Genomic DNA, 24,496 nt, shown 5'->3' on the forward strand with positions numbered 1-24,496 from the left:
TTTTTAATTTTCAAGAAGGTGTGTAAGTATAGAACTATTAGAATATCATAAAGAGTTACATGGGAGTAGAGTGTGCCATTAACATTGAACGTTATAGGATAGTAGGTATTTAGGTGTTGATACACAGTGTCCATGTTAAGCCTCTGGGGTAATCTCATTGGAGAGGTAATAAATGGGTAATCTGTATGTAATAAGTGTTTTCATTTGGAAAACATAATAAAAGACCTTCCTTTAATTAGAATAGGATGAGAAGACCTTCACCTGGAATTCTCTGATTGTGTCAATCTATGATAACAGCTCATCAACTTGGAATTCAGTTAAAAGAATCATCTGATATTGTTGTAACTGTAGATTAACAAATACAATTTGGAAATGACACATAAGAATATCAGTTCGGCAGGGAGTGAGTTGAGCATATAAGTGCAGAGAATGTCAATTGAAGCTGACAATTACAGATGAGATTTGAATGTGTGGGAAATAAATGCTATTGAGATCAATGGAATATATTACAGACTATGATCGTTGAGGTGGGCAAATGATTTGGGGTAATGCAGGAATAATAATAACTTGAATTTCTATAGTATTTTAAGGTACAATCTTCAAATAGGAACTGTTATGTTCCCTTAAAACTATGGTTCTAGGCCTCTAGATATGGGCTGAATTCAAATAAAATGGAACATAGTTAACGTCCTATTTTTTTACTCCCTTACTTTTATTTTAAAATGAAATGTTTATTAAATTGGTTCAGTATCCAATGGATGGTAAGAGCATGACTGTCTTGCTTGTGACAGAGCTAGGAGCAATGAGCTAGCAACTAGGGTTGAGAAAGAATTTCCTTAGTCATAGCTAGCTGTCACCAGAATCCTCTGCACTGTGAAGTAATAAGTTGCCTGTACCTAAAGGTGTTTTAAAGCAGAAACAGAGAAACCTATCTATTTCAGGGAAAGGACTCCTGCATTAGGAAGGGGGATGGGTTAGATGACCTCTGAGGTCCCTTCCAACTTTGATAGTCTATGACTACAGAATCTATGATTCTATTTAGATTTAGAACCTATTTAGATTTTATCTATGCTTTCTAAGTAGAAAGTGTTTTCTGCATCATTACCCTGAGAAAGGTAAGAAATGTAAAATCTCCATTTTTTTTTTAGAATAGGAATGAATAAACCAGAGATTTAGAAGTGGAAGGGATCTTGGAGTCCAACCTCTTCATTTTACAGAAGAGGCAACTGAAGCTGAGGAATTATCACTGGTTCTGCAGTTAGAACGCCTGTATTCAAATCCTGCCTGTGATCTTGGGCCATAATAACAGCCTGCATTCCTAGAGAAAGAACTTTAATAATAATGGTTGACATGTATGCAGTGCTGACAATGTGCTAAGCGCCTTACAATTATTAGCTCATTTCATCCTCACAATAACCCTGTGAGTGAGGTAGGTGCTATTATTAGCCCCATATTACAGATGAGGAAACAAGCATACAGAGGTTAAATGATTTGCCCAGGTTCACCTATCTGGTAAGTGTATGAAGCTGGATTTGAACTCAGCTTTTTCTTAACTCCAGGTCAGTCATTCCATGCCCTGTACCATCTCCTTCAACTCTCTGAACTCTATGGGCTTCATTCATAAAATAAGGATGGGCTATATCGTGTCTGAGGTCCCTCCCGGCTCTAGAGCTATGATTCAATGATCTTAGAGAGGAAAGTCGGGATTGTGAACCTAAGTCCTCTGACTTCAAATCCACGGTTCTTTCCACTACACTCCCTTCCATCAGATATGGAAACTGAGGTTCATTGAATTGCCCGTTGCGGCAATACTATGAAAGCGTTTTATATAGCGCTTTACAAATATATCACTTGAGTTTCAAAACAACCCTGTGATGCAGGGACTATTGTTATCCCATTTGATAGAAAACTGAGGTAGACAGATGTTAACTGACTTGGCCAAGGTTAACTGGCTAGTCAGTGTCTGAGGTCACACTGGCTGGCACTCAGGTCCTGCTGACTCCAGGTCCAGGACTACCTTTACCTGTCTTCTGTAGGTGTCAGACATGGATTTCAAACCAAGTTCAGGGTTGTTTCCACTGTATCATTTTTAAGAAAATCAAGACTGAGAGGTGAAGCCTGGACTAGACAAAGAGGGACCTCAGGGTCTTTGCCTCCCAAGTTCTCATTAACCCAGCCCCCAAATCCAATACTGTAAAGAAGCTTGTGTACCCTTTCTACAGCTATCAGTTCTATCTCCATTAGAATCGTCAATCAAAAGTCATGCTTTAGGGGTTTTTTTGTTTTTTACGGCAATCCCAGGTACAACCCTACAATTTCTGTAAAAAAACGAGAGGGGTAGGCTGATCACCACTGTCTCTTCCAGCCCTTACTGTAACTCCTCTTTGAGGTACTTCTTGAAGCCCAGCCCCCCGGAGTTACCATGGAGACTCGTGACACAGTCAGAGGTAAGGACTTTTCACTAGCTCCACATCCGTACAATGTTGTTTCCCCAAAGCCTGTCCACATGGGCGCACCATCTTGCCATTGGTCCTTTATCGTGCCGGTGCCTTCCCTCGCCCAATCAGATGTCTAAGCACGTGCGCCCCCGCGGCCCCCCGCGACTGCCCATTGGCCTGGCCTTTCTGATCACGCTCTGCCTGCTCCTCATCACGCAGGGAGGGGCGGTGACAAAGCAATGACTCAGTAGAGGCCTGGCGCCAATCAAGGAGAGGTGGGCCTCTCGGCCAGCCAATAAGAAAGCGCGTGGGCTGGCTTTTTTTTGCACCTTCCAGGTCCCAGCTGGGGTTCGAGAGAATTTGTTAAAGCGACAGTCACCCCAGTGCGCTGGGGAATCATCCAGGGACCAGCTACTGACCCCAGCGGCCCAGGAGCGAAGTGGGCTCCCTCGCGAGTGGTTCTGGTCACCCGCACCCCGATCTCAACTCCGGCCCGGTGAAAGGAGCCCCGAATCTGCGTCGCCGCGGGGCGGCGGCCGAAGAGCAGGTGGCCTGTGACGGGCGAAGGAAATGGGGGGTGAAGCAACCACGGGGGAAGCTGCCACGGCCGGGCCCGTGGCCGAGGGCCGCGTCAAGAGTCTGGGGCTAGTGTTCGAAGACGAGCAGAAGAGCAGCTACTCGAGCGGCGAGACCGTGGCTGGCCATGTGTTGCTGGAGACCACCGCGCCGCTGGCCCTCCGAGCGCTCCGTCTGGAGGCCCAGGGCCGGGCCCGGGCCAGCTGGAGCCAGAGCCCCGGACACCACTGGCTCGACGCCTCGGGGTCCCTGGCAGCAGAGGTAGAGTACTTGAACATCCGCCAGAGCCTCCGCGAGCCCGCCGCAGGTGAGGGGCCGGCGTCCTGAAGCAGAGGGGGCGGGGCGGGGCTGCCGGGGTGGGGGGTGTGAGGGGAGAAAGTTGGATGGGGGGACGAGGAGAATGAGGCCAACCTGTTTGAGGGGAGACGGGTGGCATTGGGTGCGTGGAAAATCTGGCCGGGGGGGGCGCGGCGGGCAATGGAGTGAGGTAGGGGGTGGGGGGGGGAATGGCAGCGAGGAAGGGAGGCCGAGCTGCCCGGGGAAGGGGGAGGGAAAGGGTTGGAGCTGGGGCAGTGGAGGGGCGGCGGTGAAGGGGGTCGAAGGACTTCTGGCTGGCGGGGTGGAGGTGACTAGAGGAGGGAGGCAGAGGTGGGGAGGAGGGAGGCTGAACCGGGAGGGGGCGGGGGTGAAGGGGCTTGAAGCGCGTCTGGCCTGGGGAGGGGGGGTGACCAGGGGAACGAGGTAAAACTACGTGGGGTAGGGTAAGCTGGAATGGGGGAGGGAAGGATTGAGTGATGGATAACTGGGAAAAGGAGAGCCGGCCTGGAAAGGGGGCGTGGGCCGTGGGCCGTGGACAGCGATGTCCTGCAGAACAGGACCAGAGGGTATCAACTGTTAGTTTTGCTGGAAACCCAGTGAAAGAATCTTAGATGAGGAAAGAGTGTTATAGGAAGTGAGAACTGGAAGCATCAAGGGGTAGGGGACCAGAAAGGGGGACTTAGCATCACCGTATTCATTGATGGGTGGTGACCAGCAAGATGAAAGAACCGGAGTTGGTCAGCCAGTAGAGAAGGAGATTTGGGTAGGACTAGGTAGCAGTCTACAAGGACTTTAAAGACTTTCATAGACTTAAGCTCGCTTTGACTCCAGAAAACCATACTGGTAGGTAGAATTAGCAGGGGGAGGAGATGTGAGTTACTTCGTAGTAAAGTGGAGGAGAGGAAAGGAAAAGGCTTGGAATGAGAAAGGTTTGGGGAGAGTTTTGGAGGGGGTGGTAATGAGTGTGTACTTGAAGGGACACTATTGTGAAACGGGGTTAGGTAGGAAGGAGTCACTGGGATGGAGCAAGCACCTGGAATATTGAGGTTCAGAAGGAAAGTTATAGACAAAATTTAAGATTAGAAGGACATGAGTGACAAACGCGTTGAAATTTAGGTCAGAAAATATTAGTAAAGGTATTTGTGATGGAGAGGAAAAGGCATTGAACTGTAAGTATGGAGGCCTTAACTGTAACCCTGATTTTCTATCTGTGGAACCTTGGACAAATAAATAACTTAAAAGAGTGAGAACTATAGATTTAGAGCTCATTGGTAACTGAGAGGTCGTCTGGCAAGCCCAAGCTTTTACATAAGAAGAAACTGATACCAGGAGCAATGAAGTGTTTTTACCTATTATAGCACAGATAGTATCAGACAGATTCAGGATTTAAATTCAGGACCTTTGATTTCTGGCCCTTGAAGACCCTCAAGACTTAGGTCTGGGGGCTCAAGTCATGATGGTGTTTATTGTAAATAAATGTGTTGAAATTTTCTTCACACTGAATATTATTGGATGTTTTAAAATATAATTTTTATAATCAGTGCACACATAAAACATGGACATTGGTTTATGTGAAAATTTAACTAACCTTTAAAGCTACATCAATGTGAGCCATGATTATTAATTATTATTACTTTGGATTCATAATCTCATTATGTGGGTACCAAAATGATCTTAGAGCTGGAAAGATAGCTTAGAGAACATCTAGTTAAAGCTCTACTCAAATAGGAATTTCATCTTTATTATCCTCTACAAATGACTGCATAGCTTCTTCAAGATATCTCAAGATGGAGAACTCAGCTTCCTTAGGGAGTTGATGCCATTTTTGGACTATTATAATTGTTGGAACATTTTTCCTTATCAAAAGGAAACTTGCGTCTTACTAGTCCTATTTCCGCCTTTGGTAAAGTACTTTAAAGTTATTTATACAGCAAACTACAGGCTGAAATAATAAGATCATGACTTTTAGCTACTTAATTTCTAGGGTAAGAAAGCTCTGATAGTCCTGTTTTTTGATTCAATTCAGCAAACATGTATTAAGCCTCTATTATGGGTGAAACATTGGAGAGAGATGCAAAGTTAAATTCAAGCAAACCACTAGCCTCATGTTGTTGAAGACAGAGCTTCAGCTTTATTTACATATTTCATCACATATTTCATACTAGGGAGTCAGGCTTGGCAAACATTTGTGTACTGCTTAGCAAACATCTCTGTGTCAATGTCTTTGATCAAGGCAGAAGGCTTGAATTAGATAGGGAATGAGCACAATTCACAAATTGATTAATTGTTGAAGATGTTAAACTGTAAACATTTGACTAGAAAGTAGTTTCATTAAAATTATTGCAACCATTTTATATGTTGTTACTCATTGTTTTTCCCAGTTATGTTTTTTTTTAAATAGTTGAGTCTTGTTACAAAATACATATGATGTAATTTCAGCTTTTAATGTAAAGGTGTCATTAAAATGAAATAGATATTTTATGCAATATAGCTCAGTAGGTGGTGATTCAAGATTTCTGTTTTGGTACTTTGAGACTTTGTCACATTGGTGAATTCACTTCTCTACATGTGAAAATACGTTGAAAGATGCTTTTTAATTGCATAATAATATTCAGAGTATTGTGTGCTTGTCACGTCTCTTGAACATCTGTACTTTTAAGGTAGTAATCGCTAACATATCAACAAATGTAAGTATATAGTCAACTCATTACAAGAGTCCTTGCCTGTCATCACTGTTTGACTTCTGAATTATTCAGATTTTGGATTGTTTTAATTACAATTTCTACTCAGTAATAAATAAACAACAACAAAAGCCATTCATGTAGTGACAATAATAGAAACCTGATGGACAGCCTGCTTTACATTGATCTCTTTACAATACCAAGAGAAGGAAAGAAGGCTTCCAGCATGTTGGAGACCCACTGTGATATCTTTATAGAAATCCATGGACAAAAGTCATACAGGATCAGAGGACATGGATAGGTGGAAGTTTGCATTGTCAGAGGGAACTTTCAGCATGAATGAGATGCCCATATCCTCCTTTAGGGCATAGATTATTGGATAATCCTTCAAAGAAGATTAAGAAGGGCCATAACACTATTCTTGTTCTCCAACTTGTCTTCCTCCTTCTTAGTCTTCCTTGTAGAATTATCATTTATGGCCTGCCTTCTAAGTGTAGAAATGTCTCAGAATTCTATCCTGAGCCCTCTTTTGTCTATATACTTTCTCTCTTAGTGGTCTCAACTCCAGTAGGTTCAGTCATCTTCTCTATTGCAGATGACTCCCAAATCTCCCTCATTTTTCTACAGAGCTTGCCTCATATTACCAGCTGCTTATTAAACACCTTGACTTGGACAAAACACAGCACATTTATACTCACTTATTTTCTCCCGTCACCCCTGACACCTGTCACTATACTGTTCCTCCCCCTCCAAACAAAAACAATCCATCTTAACTTCCCTATTATTTCTATGGAGAGTGGCACCATTTCTCCAGTCATCATTCATCTTTGAAAATTCAAAGTCTTCCTCAACTCTTAATATTTCCTCGTGAACATAATCTCTCTCCCTCTCCCTTCCGTCTTTCCCCCCAGTTAAGTCAGGTGCCACATCCTATAGATTCTCATTCAGTGATCTCATTTCTGTCCCCTTCTCTACTTAACAGTTCATAGTTTAGGGCCTCATCACTGTTCACCTGAACTATTCATAGCTTTTTAATAGTTCTCCCTGCCTTCATCCTCTTTCCCTTTCCAAACAATTGTAAAATTGCCCTCCCTAAAGCAGTTTTATTCTTGTCACTCACCTGCTCAAGAAACCTCATTGGTTGCCTACTGTCTCCAGGTAAAAATTTAAGTTCCTCTCTCTTTGCATTGGAAATCCTTCATGATTAATTCCAACTATCTTTCTGGTCCGATTTGACATTTCTTTTGGCACACTGCGTATTTGCCAAACTTTCCTCTTTCATGCACCTGGTTCTTGACATTCTGTCTCTTGCCTTTCTGCCTTCACGTAGACTGTCATTTATGCCCCCCTGCCTCATTTTGCCTCATGGAATCTGACTTCAGAGCTCTACTCAAGTGCCCCTTCTTCAAGAGGCTTTTCCTGATCCCCTCGATAGTTAGGGCTGTCCCCTGCCCCTCAAAGAAATTACTTTGTATTTATTTTTTTGTATGTATGTATTATTTCCTCCCAGAAGAATCTAAGCTTCCTGAGAACAGGGACTTTCTGTTTTTGTTGTACCTAGTTGAACACAATGCTTGGCACATAATAGGTTTTTAATAAATGCTTGTTTAATTGAATTGAATTAATGTACAACCAGTTCATATAAACTGGAGTCTCTGCTGTGGGCCCTTTTTTCCCCTCTGTGTTTTATTTGGTGACCTCATTCTGATGGGTTTAATTATCTTTTAAAATTGACTCCCACGTCTTTATATCCAACCCTAATCTCTTTCTGAGTTTTACTCCTATTGTCACTGACTGCTTTTTTGGAGATTTCAAACTGGATTTCCTGTAGATACCTCAAACTCAACATGAAAAGGACTTTTCCCCCAAAATCTACCCTCTCTTCTGAACCTCCCTATTTTTGTTACCATATGTCCTTTCATGTTTACAACATTAGTGTCATCCTTTACTCTATCTTAACCTATGTTACCAATCAGTTACCAAGTCATATCGATCCTCCCTCCACAATATTCTCCCAACCCCTTCTCTTCTTCTCTATTACTACTCTAGTACAGGCCCTCATGACCTCTCCACCTGGATTAGCATTAGCATTTTGGGGGCGAGGGGGTCCTTTTTCAAGTCTTTTCTCACTGCATCCCATCCTCCACATAGCTGCCAAAATGATTTTCCTAAAACACAGGTGTGACTAACTCATTCCTCTACTCAGTAAGCTCCAGTGCACTGCTCCTTATTTCTTCTAAGATGAAGTAGGGACTACTTTGGCATTTAAAGCTATTTCCAGCCTAACCCTGTCCTATCTTATCAGGCATATTATATGATATATTCTCTTTTGTGTCCTCCATAATTCAGCCAGTTGATCATCTTAATCCTCACACTGCATTCCGTCTTCCATCTCCATGCCTTTGCACTCTTTCACATCTACATACTGGAATCTAGTTTCTTGAGATTATGCCTGTGTACTACCTTTTTCAAAAGGACTTTTGGGGTCCCCAATAACTGCTAATGTTTCCGCTCCCAAACTTAACTTGTATTTCTTTTTATGTTCATATTTTCTTATATAAGCCATTCATGTTTTCTGTTCTGGTCTTTCTTTTGGAGAATAAAATACATTTTTATGAGACAGTTTCCTAGAATGAAAAAGATTCACTCTCTTGTTCATGGACCAAAGACAAGGTAACTAACCAGAAAGGAGTATCTAAATTTTGGTTAGGTTTCTTTACCTGAAACGTGAGTATGGCCATGTTACTACCAGCTCTTACCTCTTAGTAACTAAGCTAAAGCATCCATATATGCTATATAAAATAGCCTGAATACCAAGTGGAAGGCAACATGATTTCCTGAAGGGGATATACACTTGAAAGTCATGTTCAGCTGAGTTCTACCATGGAGCAGCTGTGAGGCTGAATAACACACTTCTGAGTCTCAGTTTCTCATCTAGCAAACAAAGGAATTGGACTAGGTGATCTCCAGGGTTGCTTCTAGTTCTGAAATCATATATTTCCTATAAACCTATTTTTGGGAAAGATTATCACACAGCACTCATCATTTCTTTACTCTCTGACTTTTCCAGAGAATTCACAGAGTAGAAGAAGCAAGAATTTATTTTCATTAACCTAATGGCTTGTGATCAAAATTGTCTTATTTGTACATTTTTGTGTATTTGAGAAAAAATTCAGTGACGAAAAAGTATTACATTCCTACCTTCCAATTTTCAAAGTCAAAGTACAGTTTTAACAAATGTTTAGTTTTAAGAGAAGCTATATCAGAAATTGAATTTTATATGTACAGTTAGTGTTTTTTGAAGCATATTCCTATATTAAATTTAACAGGTAGTAACAACTGCTCTGTTTGTGTCCCCTTGTGTCTTTTTTTGTTCTGTGCATTTTGCGTCCCACAAAAAGAAAAAAATTTAACCTTCTCAGGTTAATAAGCTTTTTATGGGTATCTACAGTAGCAAAAGAAACCTTAAAAGGAAATAAAAACTAGTTTATGTCATAAAAAGTTTGATTTTATAATAGACTTATTTAAAGTATCTAATCTTTCTTTTATAGGTGAAGGCATCATTTTATTACAACCTGGAAAACATGAATTTCCATTTAGCTTTCAGCTCCCATCTGAGTAAGTGAAACCTATCTAAATTCTTTTCTTTCCCTACAAAATAACTGGACTGTAGACACCAAGAATCTTCTGTCTCTTAGATTTACATGTTTGTTCATCAGATAAACATTTTCTGTTTGCTGTTTATCAGAAGTAACATTATTAAAGGTCTATTTTATATTTAAGATAAGAAAATTGCCATAATGTAGTATACAGAGGATTGGCCTTAGAATCCAGAAAACCCGGGTTCAAGGCATTCTTCTGCCATGTATTGGCTGTGTGACCAGTCAATCTTCTTAAGACTATTGTGTGTAAACAGTATACATGAGTGGAAAGAGTTTTCTACACTCTGGTTTTCCCAACACAGATGAACTACCATGTCCAGATAGTACTGCACCTTCTCCGCCCTCCCAACCCCCAGAACTTCCACCCCTCTGCCCCCTGTAAAACAAACTTGTAAATTAATTACATGTACAATTCATTTATAACTTTTATCTTTTGTTTCTGAAAGTGTTTTAGGGGTGTAAAATTTCTCCTCAGAACTATTTTAGGGGCAGCTAGGTGGCACAGTGAGTTAGAGCACTGGCCCTGGAGTCAGTAGGACCTGAGTTCAAATGCAGCCTCAGGCACTTGACACATGTACTAGCTGTGTGACCTTGGGCAAGTCACTTAACCCTAATTGCCCTGCCTACCCCCCACCAAAAAAACAAAACAGAACTATTTTAGCTGCATCCCATGAATTTTATATATTGTCTCATTATTGTCCTTTTCTTTAGTAAAATTTTGTTTTTGTAATTGGTTCTTTAACACACCGGTTCTTTAGAATTATGTTACTTTCCAACTACTTTTTAATTCTTATCAAACTTATAAATTAATGTATGGAATTTATTTCAGGCCTTTGGTAACATCATTCACTGGAAAGTATGGCAGTATTCAGTACTCTGTGAGAGCAATTTTGGAACGGCCTGTGGTACCCGACCAAAGTATAAAAAGAGAACTCCAGGTTATTAGTCATATTGATGTCAACACACCAGCTTTATTAGTAAGATTTTTTTTAATTATAACTATACAAAATATTTTAAACTAAGATTTAGCCAATTTGGTAACGGTATGACCTGTCACTTTCTGACTTCTTAAAGAGTATAATTTTGTAACCCATAAGCATTCACCATAAATAGATGATCTTAGGTTGGGCAAATTACAATTTGTGTGAGTGTGTTAATACTATTGATTATATCCTTGCCGTTCAGAATTTCTTCTGCCAAAAAGTTATGCAAGCTTGAAATGCATTAATAAAGCTTAATAATAATAATGCACAAGCGTAAAGTAGTTACTTTACCAGAGCAACTATATTCATAGGGCTGTAGTGTCCTAAGCTCTTCAATAATAGTAGGTTGAGAAACAGTAATTATAGTAGAGTATTAATCATGCTTAGCCTGTTATTTAAGCTCTGGCCATTATGCTGTGTATCCTTCCATTTTGCATGTCATTTTCTAACATTAAGTAAGTGCACGCAGCTGCTGCAGAGAGCCTTTCAGTTATCATTTCCTTATGACAGATTTGGCCACATTAAAGCATTGAACTTCTAATAATCGCTAGAAATACTGTAGAATGATAAGGAAGATCAGACTATAAGTAACAACAGAATAGGCAAGATGGGAGCTAATGAGCTAGATTCTTTTATCTAAACCCATATTATCAAAATAATATAAAATTATACCTTGCACTTTCATGATAGCTAGTAGGACCTAATGGTTCTACATTTAAATATGAATGAATGATTTTTACTTCATAGAAAATGCTGGATAATTTAAACTTCCTATCATAATGTGACTATAATGTATTTTTAGTATCTGGGGATTATTTTACTACTAATATTAGGGGTTCTACTATTTTAAAGACAAGGAAAATAAGTTAAGATTTGATTATGCAATCACTATAAAAATAAATATATACAACTTGTTTTAATAATTTTTAGATAGTTGTAAGACTGTGTCAGTTATATATAGGGAACTAGATAATTAGCAAAGCCAATCAATCACTATGATAAGATGCTTCACTAAAGGTATCGATTGCCATTGATCATACTGCAGTCTACATAGATCATAAAATAGTCAGAAGACTAGCAATGGGACTATCCAGTTATTTAAAGCCACATACCCCTGACTTAGTATGTTAACACATTTGTACAAGTTTCTTATATGTGAGAAGTATATTTTATTAACTTTAATGATCCCTTAATGGTAATTTTAATTAAGTAGTTTCAAGGAATAATTCTCAACCTGGGGTACACGAACTTTTTTTTTAATTGAGTGAGGGGGAAATGGAAGGGAAATAAGCATATAGATAGATAGATTTTATGATATTCCAGGCACTGTTGCTAAGAGCTTTATAACTGTATTTCTTTATGCTTGGTTCCCTTTATGTATTTAAAAACATTCTGAGAAGAGATCCAGATTTCACTAGACTGCTAAAGGCAGGTGGGCGAGGCACCGGGGAGGGGGTGTCATTGAGGATTGGTATCCCAAAACCCAAAAAAGATTAAGAATAATGCTTTACAAGCCATTTGATATACAGTAAAAAAAAAAAATAAAAGCTGACAGATAGCCTTTAAGTGTCTCACTCCACCAAATTGGCTACCAATACCTTAAAAGAAACCATTTTTTTTTTCATTTAACAAAAAAGCTTAACTGTAGGAGTTTTGCAAATTGATGGCACGGTCCAGTGCCATAGCTTCTTGATCTTATAGAAAATATAGTGGTGTACTTAGACCCTCAAAATTCATTATGCTATTTGTTATTATATAATTGATAGACTAAATTGAAAGTGAGGATGGATATCTAAACTGTCTAGACTTTTTTTTAATTAAGAAAGATGAGCCTATTTTAATATTCCTCAGTTAAAAACCACCTAAATGTCTAAGCTGAGATCCTTATTGCATATTGTTATGTCTTACTATCAGTCTTTCTCACATGTTGACAAATTCTGAGGGTTTTTTTAAGTATGACTTTTTAAAATTAATTGTCTTTAAGTTTATATGCTGATTATCTAAATAAACTTTTAAAATATTGTATAGTCACTGAAAATTATGTTCACAGGATAATGCTTCCACAGAGTGACTGCCATTACATCTATTTGAATCTTAATAGTACAGTTGAGGAAATAGGCTAGAATCTCATCTTGTTTTTCAAAAGAGGAAACAGGATCTAGTAGAGTGTGCTTCTGCTACTTATTATCATGTGCTACTTCATATTGTCATAAGCAGTTTATAGCATAAGGTATGAAAGGAACAAGACAAAAGGAGAATTTGTGGTAAATTAACTAGTTTTTCTAGCTGTCTTTTAAATGCTTCAGAAGAAACATGATTTAATACTTGTAGATGGTCTTCCTGGATTGCTGTGGCCATTCTCCTGGTGATATCCTTAGACCACAGATATACTTGAAATCACTAGTCTTTACATCTTGATAGGAATTGCCAGGATTTATGCTCAGCTAGCATAAATTTTAAGAACCCAGGATCAATACTATGCCCATGACGAAATATTAACTAGATCCTAAGTCCTATTTGATGCTTACTAGTCCATATTACAGTGGACATAAAAGAGTTTTTAGTACGTGTTTTGCATTCTTTAGGAAAACTGTCTTCTATTATTTTTAATGAAAATTCTTGTATTTGCATTTTTAAAGACACCTGTATTGAGAAGTCATGAGAAAATGGTTGGCTGTTGGTTTTTCACTTCCGGTCCAGTCTCATTAAGTGCCAAAATTGAGAGAAAGGGATATTGCAATGGTAAGAAGATTTTTTTTCATCTTCTAAATGTCCAGGTAGAAAGCCAATGAGTATTTATAATTAACTTAAAAGTGTTTTTTAAAAAGATGGAATAACAATTTAGGACAATAATTTCCATTATTAAGGAAGTTAAGAAATAAGTTCTAGTAAGTGCTGGCATCAAGTACTATTTGTATATCTTTTAATGGCAGTAGCAGAAACTTTATTAATGACACCTTTAGTTTGTAAATGTGTGAATGGGCTCCAGTAAAGCCGCAGCTTAGCAACAAAAACGTCAGACTTGCTTATTCAGAAACATAATGTCAGTTATTGCCAAGAAAATACATAATGAAATATTTCAATACCTGGATTAAATTCAGATTTAAGTTTAAATACAATTATTTGTGTTGCTCATACATTTTTGATACGTGTGTGATATCTTGAATTTGATGGTGTCCCTTCTTTTTCCTATATCCAGTGGCACTTCAATTTTTTTTTCTTTCTATAGTATTAAGCTTAAAGATCCTTCTACTTCATATACTTTTATTTGAAATACCTTAGGACAAAGACTCTTCTGTTTTGACAACATTTTTATTTCTTAGACACTATTGAATACATTGGTGACGTCTTATAATACATTAATAATAGAATTGAATCCTGTATTTGTATGCAAGTAAAGACGTTGATAATTAGACTACATTTTAACTACACAATAAGCTGTAAAATCAGGACAGTGAGCTTCCAGCTGTCTCAGATTTACAACTTTAGTTTACTGCCTTCTTAATTTCTAAAAGGTGATGTTGAATATTAGTGAACATTTGATGCAAGTGTTTAATTCAGATTCATCATTGATAATAAACTGATAGGTAGTTGTCACAGTATTATGCTGGGCCGTGAAGCCATAGTTATATCAATTTCCATGAAACCATAGTTATATCAATATTTGCATTTTATTATTTCTTTTCATTAGGTGAAGCCATACCAATCTATGCAGAAATTGAAAATTGTTCATCTCGTCTGATTGTTCCCAAAGCTGCCATTTTCCAAACACAGACTTATTTGGCCAGTGGGAAGACCAAGACTTTTCGTCAAATGGTTGCCAATGTTCGAGGAAACCATATTGCTTCTGGAAGCACAGATACATGGAATGGCAAGACTTTGAAAATTCCACCTGTTATACCATCCATCCTTGATTGTTGTATTATCAGAGTAGATTATTCCTTAGCTGTGAGTATAATTTGAAATGAGAATTAAAATACATAGAATAGAGTAATAAATAAGACCATATTAGTGTAAATTTGTTCTAAAATCAGTATCTGTGTAAAAGAAAGCTTAATTTTATTCCAATTTTACAGCAAATTATAAGCGTATACAGGTGTGAATTTTACCGTTAGGTGTTCACAGATTTTGAGTTATAGGCAAAGTTGAAGGAGGAGGTACTAAATAGGCATGTGGAAAACTAATGCATTTCTATTGTCATAAAACCCATAACAAAATTAAAACAGACCTTAATAATTTCTGATGTATCTACCACACTTCTTTGTTATATAGCACATCCAGAAAATTTGGGGTGCTGTAACTTTGACCTCATATTTTATAATCTTTTTTAAAAATTGTTTTGTGAATGATAACTTTTGATATTGATCATGGTTTCTGACCTCTTTGCACATTTTTTGTTTTGGATTTCTGGCATATAGGTATATATTCACATTCCTGGTGCTAAGAAATTGATGCTAGAGCTGCCATTGGTGATTGGCACGATTCCATACAATGGTTTTGGGAGTAGAAACTCCAGTGTTGTTAGCCAATTTGGTGTGGACATGAGCTGGTTGACATTGACACTTCCAGAACATCCTGAAGGTAACTATTTTATTAATTCTGTAATTTAAAAAATACCAGAACCAGAGTTTCAGAGATGGCAGGGACCTTTGAGGTGTTCTAGGAATAGGTCATACCAGGCTATCCTCATTTCCTTTCTTGACAGAGTTATTACATTGGGATTCAAAGGTTCATAGACCAGAGGACCTTAGAGATCATCCACTTCTAACCCCTCAACTTGGAAAATGGTCACACATGTACTAAGCAGTAGAACTAGATTTCACATCTAGATCCTATTATTCCAAATCCACCGAAATGCCTTAATAGCTATAGTATATTTGAATGTCAGCAAAACCTTTGCAAATCTTTCATGGTATTCATGTGAACCAAGATTACAGTATGATGTGTGGTAGGTCTGGATTTGTGAAGACCTGGATTTAAATCTCAGTTCAGTCCCTTACTTTCTATGTGACCACCTTGAGCAGGTCACTTAATCGCTCATTGTCTAAGTTTCCTCATGTGTTTTTTAAAAAATGTATTTATTTTTAGTTATCAACATTCACCTCCATAAAATTTCGAGTTCCAAATTTTCTCCTCCTCCCTCGTGTCCCCCCACCCAAGACGGTATGCAGTATGATATAGGCTCTACATATACATTCATATTAAACATATTTTCACATTATTCATGTTGTAAAAAAGAATTATCACCAATGGGAGGAACCACGAAAAAGAAGAAACCAAAAAAAAAAAAAAGAGAGCAAATGGCATGCTGTGATCTGCATTTAGACTCCATGTCCTTGTGTTTTTTTAAACTACCTCTAAGGAAGTCCCTCTTTTGGCTTTAATTCTATGTTCATAGCCTCTAAGGAGATCCCTCTTTCAGCTCTAAATGTATGAGTCTATGATCTTTTAGAGAGAGTTGTTCTGTAAAGGATAGGTGGATTTGACTGGTTGAGTGATCACACCTAAAGAAAAGTAATTAATGGATTATTAATTCTTACTAACTTATTCAGAGGGTGGAGTACTTTAATAGAGTAACCCAGGAATGTCCTTAGCCCTATTCTTAACAACATTTTTATCAATGACTTCAAAGAATCCATTGCTTTATTGTAAGCATCATACACTTTGTCAAAGTTGCAAATGACATAAATCTAGAAATAGCTAATATGTTAGATGAGAAAATCAGGATCACAAAAGGCCTCACCAAATTAGAATGATGACTGAATCTAGTGAGATAGAGAAGAAACTAAAAGTCCCAAACAGCTTCTGTTTTGTTGGGCCTGGAACTCGTCTTCTTGACTTCTGCAATATTTGATATTGTTGACTAGTCAGTCTTCTCTCCCAGCTCTTTCCTATCTGCTTTTTGTGATGCTGTCTTCTGGTCATTTATCTATCTGATCCCTTTTCAATCTTCTTTATTGTGTAATCATCTGACCTCAAATTCTGTTTTGTGCCAGACCCTCTTCCACTCCTTGTCTTGATCTCATCCTCCATGGGTTCAGTTACCATCTCTGTGAAGATGACTTCCAGATCCAGCTATATAGTCAGAGTTTGCCTTCTGACCTCCATCTTTCATCAATAACTGCCTGTTTGACATCTCCAGTTGGATGTCTGACAAGCATTTGAAATGCAGCATTTCCTAAGCATAACAGTTATTTTCCTCACAGCCCTTCCTTCCACCCAGTTCCTTAGTTACGAAAGTTCACAACTTGGGAATTATCCTGTACATTGAGACTATATCTACAATGTCTCTTACACCTAACCCCTTTTCTCCATTCACATGGCCATCACAATAGTTTAGGCCCCCATCACCTTACCTGGATCATCCCAATAGCCTCCTACTTGGATAGTTTTAGCTTATGTACCATAGGGAAGCTGTTCTTGATTCCTCTGGCTATGAATGGTCTCTCTTTCATCCTCAAATTATTTATTTACATGTTGTGTTCCCTCAGGAAAATGTAAGTACTTTGAAGGCCAGGGAAGGTTTTCATTTTGTCTTGCTATACACACAGTACCTAAATGTTTGTTGGATTGGATTGAAAAAAATTAATTTCTGTATTTAGACTCAGAAATTCAGCTGCATAAGTGTAGGATTAGGGAGGCATAGTTAGAAACTAATTTTTACTATAAAGACTATAAGCTCACAATGAATCTAAGGTTAAGGAGAGCATTGGCTACCATAAAAGAATCAGAAAGAGGATGGTTAGTCCCACTTTACTCTCCCTAATCAGATCACATCTGGAGTATTCGGTTTTGGTTGACACATTTAAGGAATGGCATTGACAAGCATCCAGAAAAAGTAACCAGGAAAATTTAAAGCATTGTAAATGATGCCCTGTGAGGATCGGGCAAAGAGAATAGGGTATTTTTAACTTAGGAATGGCTTGGTAGGATAAGGAAAGTGACATGATAACTGTCTTTCAAGTAAGTAAAGGGTTGTCAAAAGGAATTCTTGTTTTGTTTAGCACCTCAAGGCAAACCTTCAAGCAAATAGATAGGTACTGACAAGAAAAATACATTTTGACAAGTAGAAGTTGCCCAAAAGTAGAATAGGTTGCCTTAGGACAGAATCAGTTTCCTGGCACTGGAGGCCTTCAGGAGACCAGATTCTTGTGCAAGTAGGGATGTCTCTTCACCGAGAACCTATAATTTTTATAATAATAATAATAATAATAGCTTACATTTCTATTTAAAGATGTACTGAGTACTTTTATTATCTCAGTGTATTGACACAACCACTCTTGAGGAATAATGCAAGAATCACTTTCATTATTTTCCTCCATAAGGAAACTGACACTCAAGAAGGTTAACTAGTTGAATTATGTACCCAAGGTCCTACAACTAGTTAGTTGCAAGATCATGATGATACATTCTGGAATAATCCAAACACTTTATTTTTATACAGTTAACAAAAGTCAAATCTGAATAGAACACGGAACTCTTAGCCAAGTGCTGCTAATAATCTAAAACAATAGTAATGTAAAAAATTAATAATATATGTGTTATCTTCATTTCTGAATGATAGAATATATAATTTGGCCATGTTTGAGAGAGAGGTATTGTTAAAAGTTTAAAGTTACGTGTTTGTAAAAAGGAATAGTTCTGCCCCGGCTGTGTGATCATAGGCAAATCTCTTAATATTAAAAGTGTTTTCTTAAGTATTATGAGGTTATTAGTAACAGAAAAGGTGCAGTCTACATTGGTAGGGGAACTTCTTAACTGGCAGTTCCCCACAGCAATGAAATCTCAGGGCCCAGTTTAAGAAAAAAATATTTAAAATTATAAATAAATCAAAAGTTGTCCCCAAAAGATTCCTTATCAAACAGTCCTCAAAAGAATTGTAAACTATTAACAACCTATGAAAGAATACTCCAAATCACTATTAATAATAAAAAGAAATTCAAATCGAAACAGCCCTGAGATGTCACTTCACACCCTTCAAAGTGGCAAAAGGGAAAAATCAATGTTAGAAGTGATGTAAAGAGATAGGCTTATTAGTGCATTGTTGATGGAGTTGTGAGTCAGTACAACCTATTTGGAAAGCAATTGAGAATTATGTCAATATTCTGACCCAGTAAATTTTGCTATTAGGCTCATATTCTAGGGAGGCCAAAAAGAAAGTCGCTATATAACACCAGAGGTCTGATCCATAGATATACATTGCACGTTTTCAAGCATTTTTTTCCGTGTACCAATAAGTTTTGCTGATTTTTTTTTCTTTTTCTTTAAAACCAATATTTGTTATATGGCATCACTCACTAAGAGGAGAGGTGGAGGGAGACACTGGGGGAAATTTTGGTGAAGTTATCATTTACTTTAAAAAATGTTCAAAGTAACTTGATTTGGTTAAAAAATAGTCTGTTAAGTTTCTTGACTTACCACTGGTAAGTGGTACTAAAATCTTACTGATTAAAGAACAACTGTGCATTACATAAAATCTTCTTACTCTACCCAGTCATTTGAAGATTCAGTTCAGAAGCATTAATTTGTGCAGTATTATGAAACTAAAAATTGCTCCCAGAAAAAAGTGACTCAGAATTCAAAGGGGATACAAGTCATATTTTGGGTGACTTCAACATAATTTGTTATCCTGGAGTTTTAATTTTCTTAACAGTATTTTTCCAAACTGACATGTTAGATTTGGGATTTTTCTTGTTTTATATTTTTGTAACTAAAGGCACAGCAGGGAAATTTAGTAGTAGATAATAAATGTTGAATGGAATGAGCAGTAGCACCTATCTATAGACTGCTTGTATACAAGTATAGAAATTATGCATGTAGTTAGTTATATTGAATTTTTAAATGTGAGTACTTTTCTGTTGCAGCCCCACCAAATTATGCTGATGTGGTGTCAGAAGAAGAATTTTCTAGGCACATTCCTCCTTATCCTCAGCCAAATGATTGTCAGGAAGAAATATGCTGTCCTTTGTTTGCTTATATACAAGAATTCCGATTTCAGCCTCCACCTCTATATTCAGAGGTAAAGTATACATGCTTCAGTCAATTTCACTATTCTCAAATAATAAACATATTATCCTTCATAAATATTAATATGGCAGACCTCTCATCAAGATGTCATTTGAAGGTCTTCTGATAGTGATTATAAGTTTGCCCTGATACATTTACACTGTTTTGTACTGTTTCCCTTATGGGCAATAATATGCATTTACAAGATGACTCTCTAAGGTTAATTAAGGTCAGTCTAACCATTGAACAGAAAAGTTAAGTAGTCCTTCATAGGGATATTGAACTCAGGACTTTGGTCTTACTCTAGTGGCAGATTTAAAGCACCTCAGTTAACCAGTCATAGGCATCATAAATATATATTAAACTACAAAGTTGTTCTAATATCAGATGTTAAATATCTTGCTAAATCTCTCTTCTTCAGGTTGATCCACATCCTGCTGATAGAGAAGAGACTCAGACTGTTTCCTTTATCCTATAACTGTTTCAGAAACTGCTAGAGTCATGATCAAATTAGATCATGAGCTCTTTCCTGCTGCCTTTGTTGGGAAGGGGCTATAGAAGTAGGGGAACTTAGCTTTCAGTATCAGTTTTGAACATAAAAGCTAAAGAATGTAGAAGATGGAAGAAGTGTGGGCTTTTGATATGGACAAGTTTTTGTGCATGATGGCCCTTTAGATAATGGGATTGAATATGAGTATCAATGAATGGAACGGAATGTGCAGATGAAGATGGAGTAAGTGAAGGAAAAGAACACTTGAGTGGCCCACAAGGAAAGTACCACATACATAATGGAAGCACAAGATAAACATTTTAAGGGACTGTGTCAAAGTGAAATGAAAATACCCTAAAAATTTTGGGTTTCTACAAATAAATCAGCAACTGTCTTGTAGACCATAATAAAGGAAAAAGATGTACAAGAGGAAAATAATCCGATATAAATTTAAAAGTACCCTCTCCACCAATTCAAAGCTTTTCATGTTTTATATGCTGAAAAAATTATAAAAACAACCTTTTTAAAAAGCATCATGTTAATTGAACCAAATGATGTATACAATTTAATTTGGTCAATTTAAATTTATACAGTTTAAATTGGTCAATGTCATTTGAAGATTCAGTTCACAAGCAGTAGTTTGTACAGTGTTATGAAACTAAAAATTGCTCCCAGAAAAAAAAAAGTGACTCAATTCAAAGGGGGGATACAAGTCAAATTTTGGATGACGTAAGCAGACTTTGTTATCCTGGAGTTTTAATTTTCTTAATGGTTTTCTTGAACTGACATGGTGGTAGATTTAGGATTTTTCTTGTTTTATATTTCTGTAACTAAAGGCACAGCAAGGAAATTTAGGAGTTTCTTGTAGGTTTGATTGATGAAATAGACAAAATTTATTCAAAAGTTTTTCTTAAAAAGCCTACCTCTTTAAGAGTTGTAGTTACCTGCTTGGAGGTTATAGACCTAAGACCAAAAGTTGTAATTGAGCTTCTATTATTTAGAGTATCACATTCTATGGTCATTTGTAATGAGATTTCAAAATGGACTATTAGAACTCTATTAAGACTAGAGTAAAATGAAGGTTAATATGTATACCTATACATAATATGTAAAAACATACATAAATATATACATATAACAAATTAGATATAAGCAAGAAACTAATAGTAAATGCCATATAATCCTAAGAAAAGGAAGAAATCCTCTCTGAAAAAAAAATTTAGCTTAAACCCTACATTGGAGTGGCAGTGATTCCATATTTTACTGTTCCCATTCTTCAATAATTCTATCTAAACTGTTTTTTTTTGTTTTGGTGCAATATTTTACTATGTCACTTAACCTCAGGACATTCAGATTATCATAATTTTATTGCTGCTAAAAGTACATGCAGTTCCCCCCATACCCTCATTATCAAAGTTAAGAATCTTTGTTATTTAATTACACTTTGTATGGCAAACTGATGATCCAATACTGAATTTCAGAAAGATGTAGGACTGCTAGTGTTAATTTTTCTGGCATAATATCAGGTGATAGATTTTAATTTTAAGTCACAGAGTATTTGTTTTCTATGTCATAAGGGTTTTGACTCAAGACCTTGGTGCTTCCCATAATCATTAACTACAATTAAAACAGAAAATGATTTTCTGTTTAAAAATCATTATAACAGCAGGGATTTTTCTACTCACATTGTATATGTTTTCTTTGTACTCTTTAGAACATACCTCTCAATCACTTGAGTTTTGTAAGCACTTCTTTACTTTTAAGTCACTGTTTAAAATCACAGTATAAAATTGTGCTATTTGAACTGTTAACTATCTAAATTACACAGTTTGTTCAGTTGTATTATTTTAGGAAAATAGCATCTTCAAATGGTCCTTGTTTTGAAAATTGGTAATTTACACGCTTGTAGAAAAGATCAGGTTTTTCTATAATGCCAAAACAATTATTGTTTAATTGAGAAATATTCCAAATCAAACTCCCAAGAACAGTTAAACTGGTTTCTTGAATTCACTTGACAAAATTAAGTGCTCATTTAAACTTACTATTTTGACACCCTAAAAGAATAAAATCATGTAATGCACACATCATCAGTAGACAGTGATTTTGAAGCACAAGAAAAAATAGTGGAAAAATGAATGCATTTGCCTAATTAATTTGTATTTGATACAGTTGACTTTAATTTACAAGTATAAGGCTATAGTATAAGATTCACCTTAAGTTAAGAAAAATATTTGTCTAATTTAGAAAATCATAAAGGTTGTCATTCGACTTTGGACATTTACCTCAATATCACTGTGGTACCAAGAATATTCATTGAAGAATAAATATGCTGCTGGGATGTGCTTGGTTTTCACCTCTTTGTGGCTTTTATTTTGTTTTGCAAATGAACTGTGGCCTTAGAATTGTTTGCTTTAAAAAATAATAAAGTGAAAAATGTGTGTTTTGACACATAAAACCTTTACAGGGCAAAAACCTTAATGCTTTCTGTTTTGCACAATAAGCAAGGTTGTTTTTTTTTTCCCATAAGTGAGCTGTGAAACAGTTTTTCAATTTAAAAAGAAAAGCTGTTAACAATATATTAACCCATGGTAAAAAAAAAAAAAAGATTGTATTTTGTATTTATGTATGAACCCTATGGGTTCCTTTTGTTAATAAAAATAAAATTGTTACGTGCACTCTGCTTGTTGGCTTTTTTCCCTAAAAAACTTAAATAAGTAGTCTTAATCCTTTTTTAAAAGCATCAGTTTAACCCCAGAGAAAAATCACTTATCTAATAGTTGCATATAATTTAATTATATACTAAATTTTACATTTGTATAATAAAATTATGTATGATACTGTTCAAAGTCTGTGGTTGGGGGAAATGAAACTGACAAAATTGTATTTATAATTTGTTAAAATCAAACAAAGAAAGGTGTAGTCACACTAAAATAACCCCATGATTACTGTATTGTTATAAGAAGCCAGAAAATGACAATACAAAAATTAGAATTCTTAAAGCACAATAGCTTATGCATAGCTATATGAAGTAGTCTGGAATCTTGCTAATGGACATCATACAACTCGGAAATTGTGAAAGAATCACATATCTCACTGTAGCACATTAAGACAACATCAGAAGTGACTATAATCATTGTATTGAAATATTTTTTCTGGAATACTCTTCTGAAATGTCACTAGTTCATGATTAACCTGCAGTTCCTTAAAGTAATTAATTCATCTTTAGGGCTCTAATTTTGATGAGAAGTTAATCTAATAGGAACTAAGATCACCAATTATGTAAAAATGTTTTTGCTTTGAAATGAAAGTGCATCTCTTTAGCTTCTCTGCATTATTTTGCCTTTAAAATGTCCATGTGTATTGCCTTTTGGGAATGTGATACTAGTTACTGTGTAGTAGTTGAGAAGTTTTTGTTTTTAATTAATAAAATGGTACTTCAGGTACAAATCAGCTTTTTCAGCATTTGGTTTCAGATGAACCTCCCTTTAAATGGGATTCTTAATCTGGGGTCTGTTAATTAAAAATATTTTTTGGTAATTGCATTTCAATATAATTGGTTTTTCTTATGATCCTATATATTTCATTCATTTAAAAATATTCTCAGGAAAGGTCCCTAGGCTCCACTACACTGCCAAAAGAAGGGAAAATTAGTAAAATATGTACTTGTATTTAAATGGCAATGATAAATGAAAAAAACAACCTTCATTGACACATGATTGTGTAATAAATTCTGTTCCATTTCCTTCCTTTCTCTCTACAACTGGACCTTTTCATCCTTATTTCCTCCTAAGATTTTTAAGGGACTGAAATGCCCAAGGCTGTAACTTTTTATGGATAACATGTAGGCTTACCCTTACCCCTCACTGGTTTCGTCCAGACCAGAAAATGTTTCTGGTTGCACAATAAATTACAGTTTACTATCCATAAATCCTGGCAAAAATTCCAGCTTGATAATGCAAATGATTATCTTAATATATAGACTTGGATACTGCAAGTAGTATCCATTGGAAGAGAAGAAATTTTCCACCAACTAATGTAGATTTTTCCCAGCATTAAGCTGGCCAAGACCTAATTTTTATCAAGTCACAGGAGTTATGAACAACACGCCATATGCATTTATTCATTGCAGTTACACAGTTTTCCCTTCTACGTATCAGGTATTAAGGGTACAGTGCTTTCCTCCCTCCTCAAATCTAGGAATTTCACAAAATTTTTGGCCCTCCCTTTGTGCCAGGAAAGAAGTCTATTTTTTTTCTTTTATGGGGTGTTTACAGTACCTTACTGTAAAATTTGGATTATTTGTTCCCAGGCTCTGTGTTGTTTTTCGGCCATCATGTGTCAT

General features: G+C 36.6%; 1 protein-coding gene across 2 annotated transcripts; it reads left to right on the plus strand.

Annotated features, from left to right (window-relative positions):
• The first annotated feature begins 2,485 nt into the window (after positions 1 to 2,485).
• Positions 2,486 to 23,446, plus strand: ARRDC4 (arrestin domain containing 4). Of its 2 annotated transcripts, XM_036736196.1 has the most exons (8): positions 2,486 to 3,321; positions 9,565 to 9,631; positions 10,505 to 10,652; positions 13,298 to 13,400; positions 14,350 to 14,606; positions 15,077 to 15,239; positions 19,523 to 19,677; positions 20,086 to 23,446. In XM_036736196.1, the coding sequence occupies exons 1-8, from the start codon at positions 3,009 to 3,011 to the stop codon at positions 20,140 to 20,142; spliced, it is 1,263 nt and encodes a 420-aa protein (XP_036592091.1). In that variant the 5' UTR covers positions 2,486 to 3,008; the 3' UTR covers positions 20,143 to 23,446. The 2 variants fall into 2 exon arrangements, with proteins under 2 accessions (XP_036592091.1, XP_036592092.1); XM_036736197.1 differs by lacking the exon at positions 15,077 to 15,239 and having other exon boundaries at positions 2,819 to 3,321; positions 20,086 to 22,732.
• Positions 23,447 to 24,496: the final 1,050 nt, after the last annotated feature.

Source organism: Trichosurus vulpecula, chromosome 8 (assembly GCF_011100635.1).
Source record: "Trichosurus vulpecula isolate mTriVul1 chromosome 8, mTriVul1.pri, whole genome shotgun sequence".
Taxonomy (NCBI): domain Eukaryota; kingdom Metazoa; phylum Chordata; class Mammalia; order Diprotodontia; family Phalangeridae; genus Trichosurus; species Trichosurus vulpecula.

Coding starts and splice junctions, on each gene's coding strand:
- ARRDC4 (XM_036736196.1), top strand. CDS start 3,009: ATGGGGGGTGAAGCAACCACGGGGGAAGCTGCCACGGCCGGGCCCGTG. Junction 10,653..13,297: donor TCAACACACCAGCTTTATTA/GTAAGATTTTTT, acceptor GCATTTTTAAAG/ACACCTGTATTGAGAAGTCA. Junction 15,240..19,522: donor ACTTCCAGAACATCCTGAAG/GTAACTATTTTA, acceptor TTTCTGTTGCAG/CCCCACCAAATTATGCTGAT.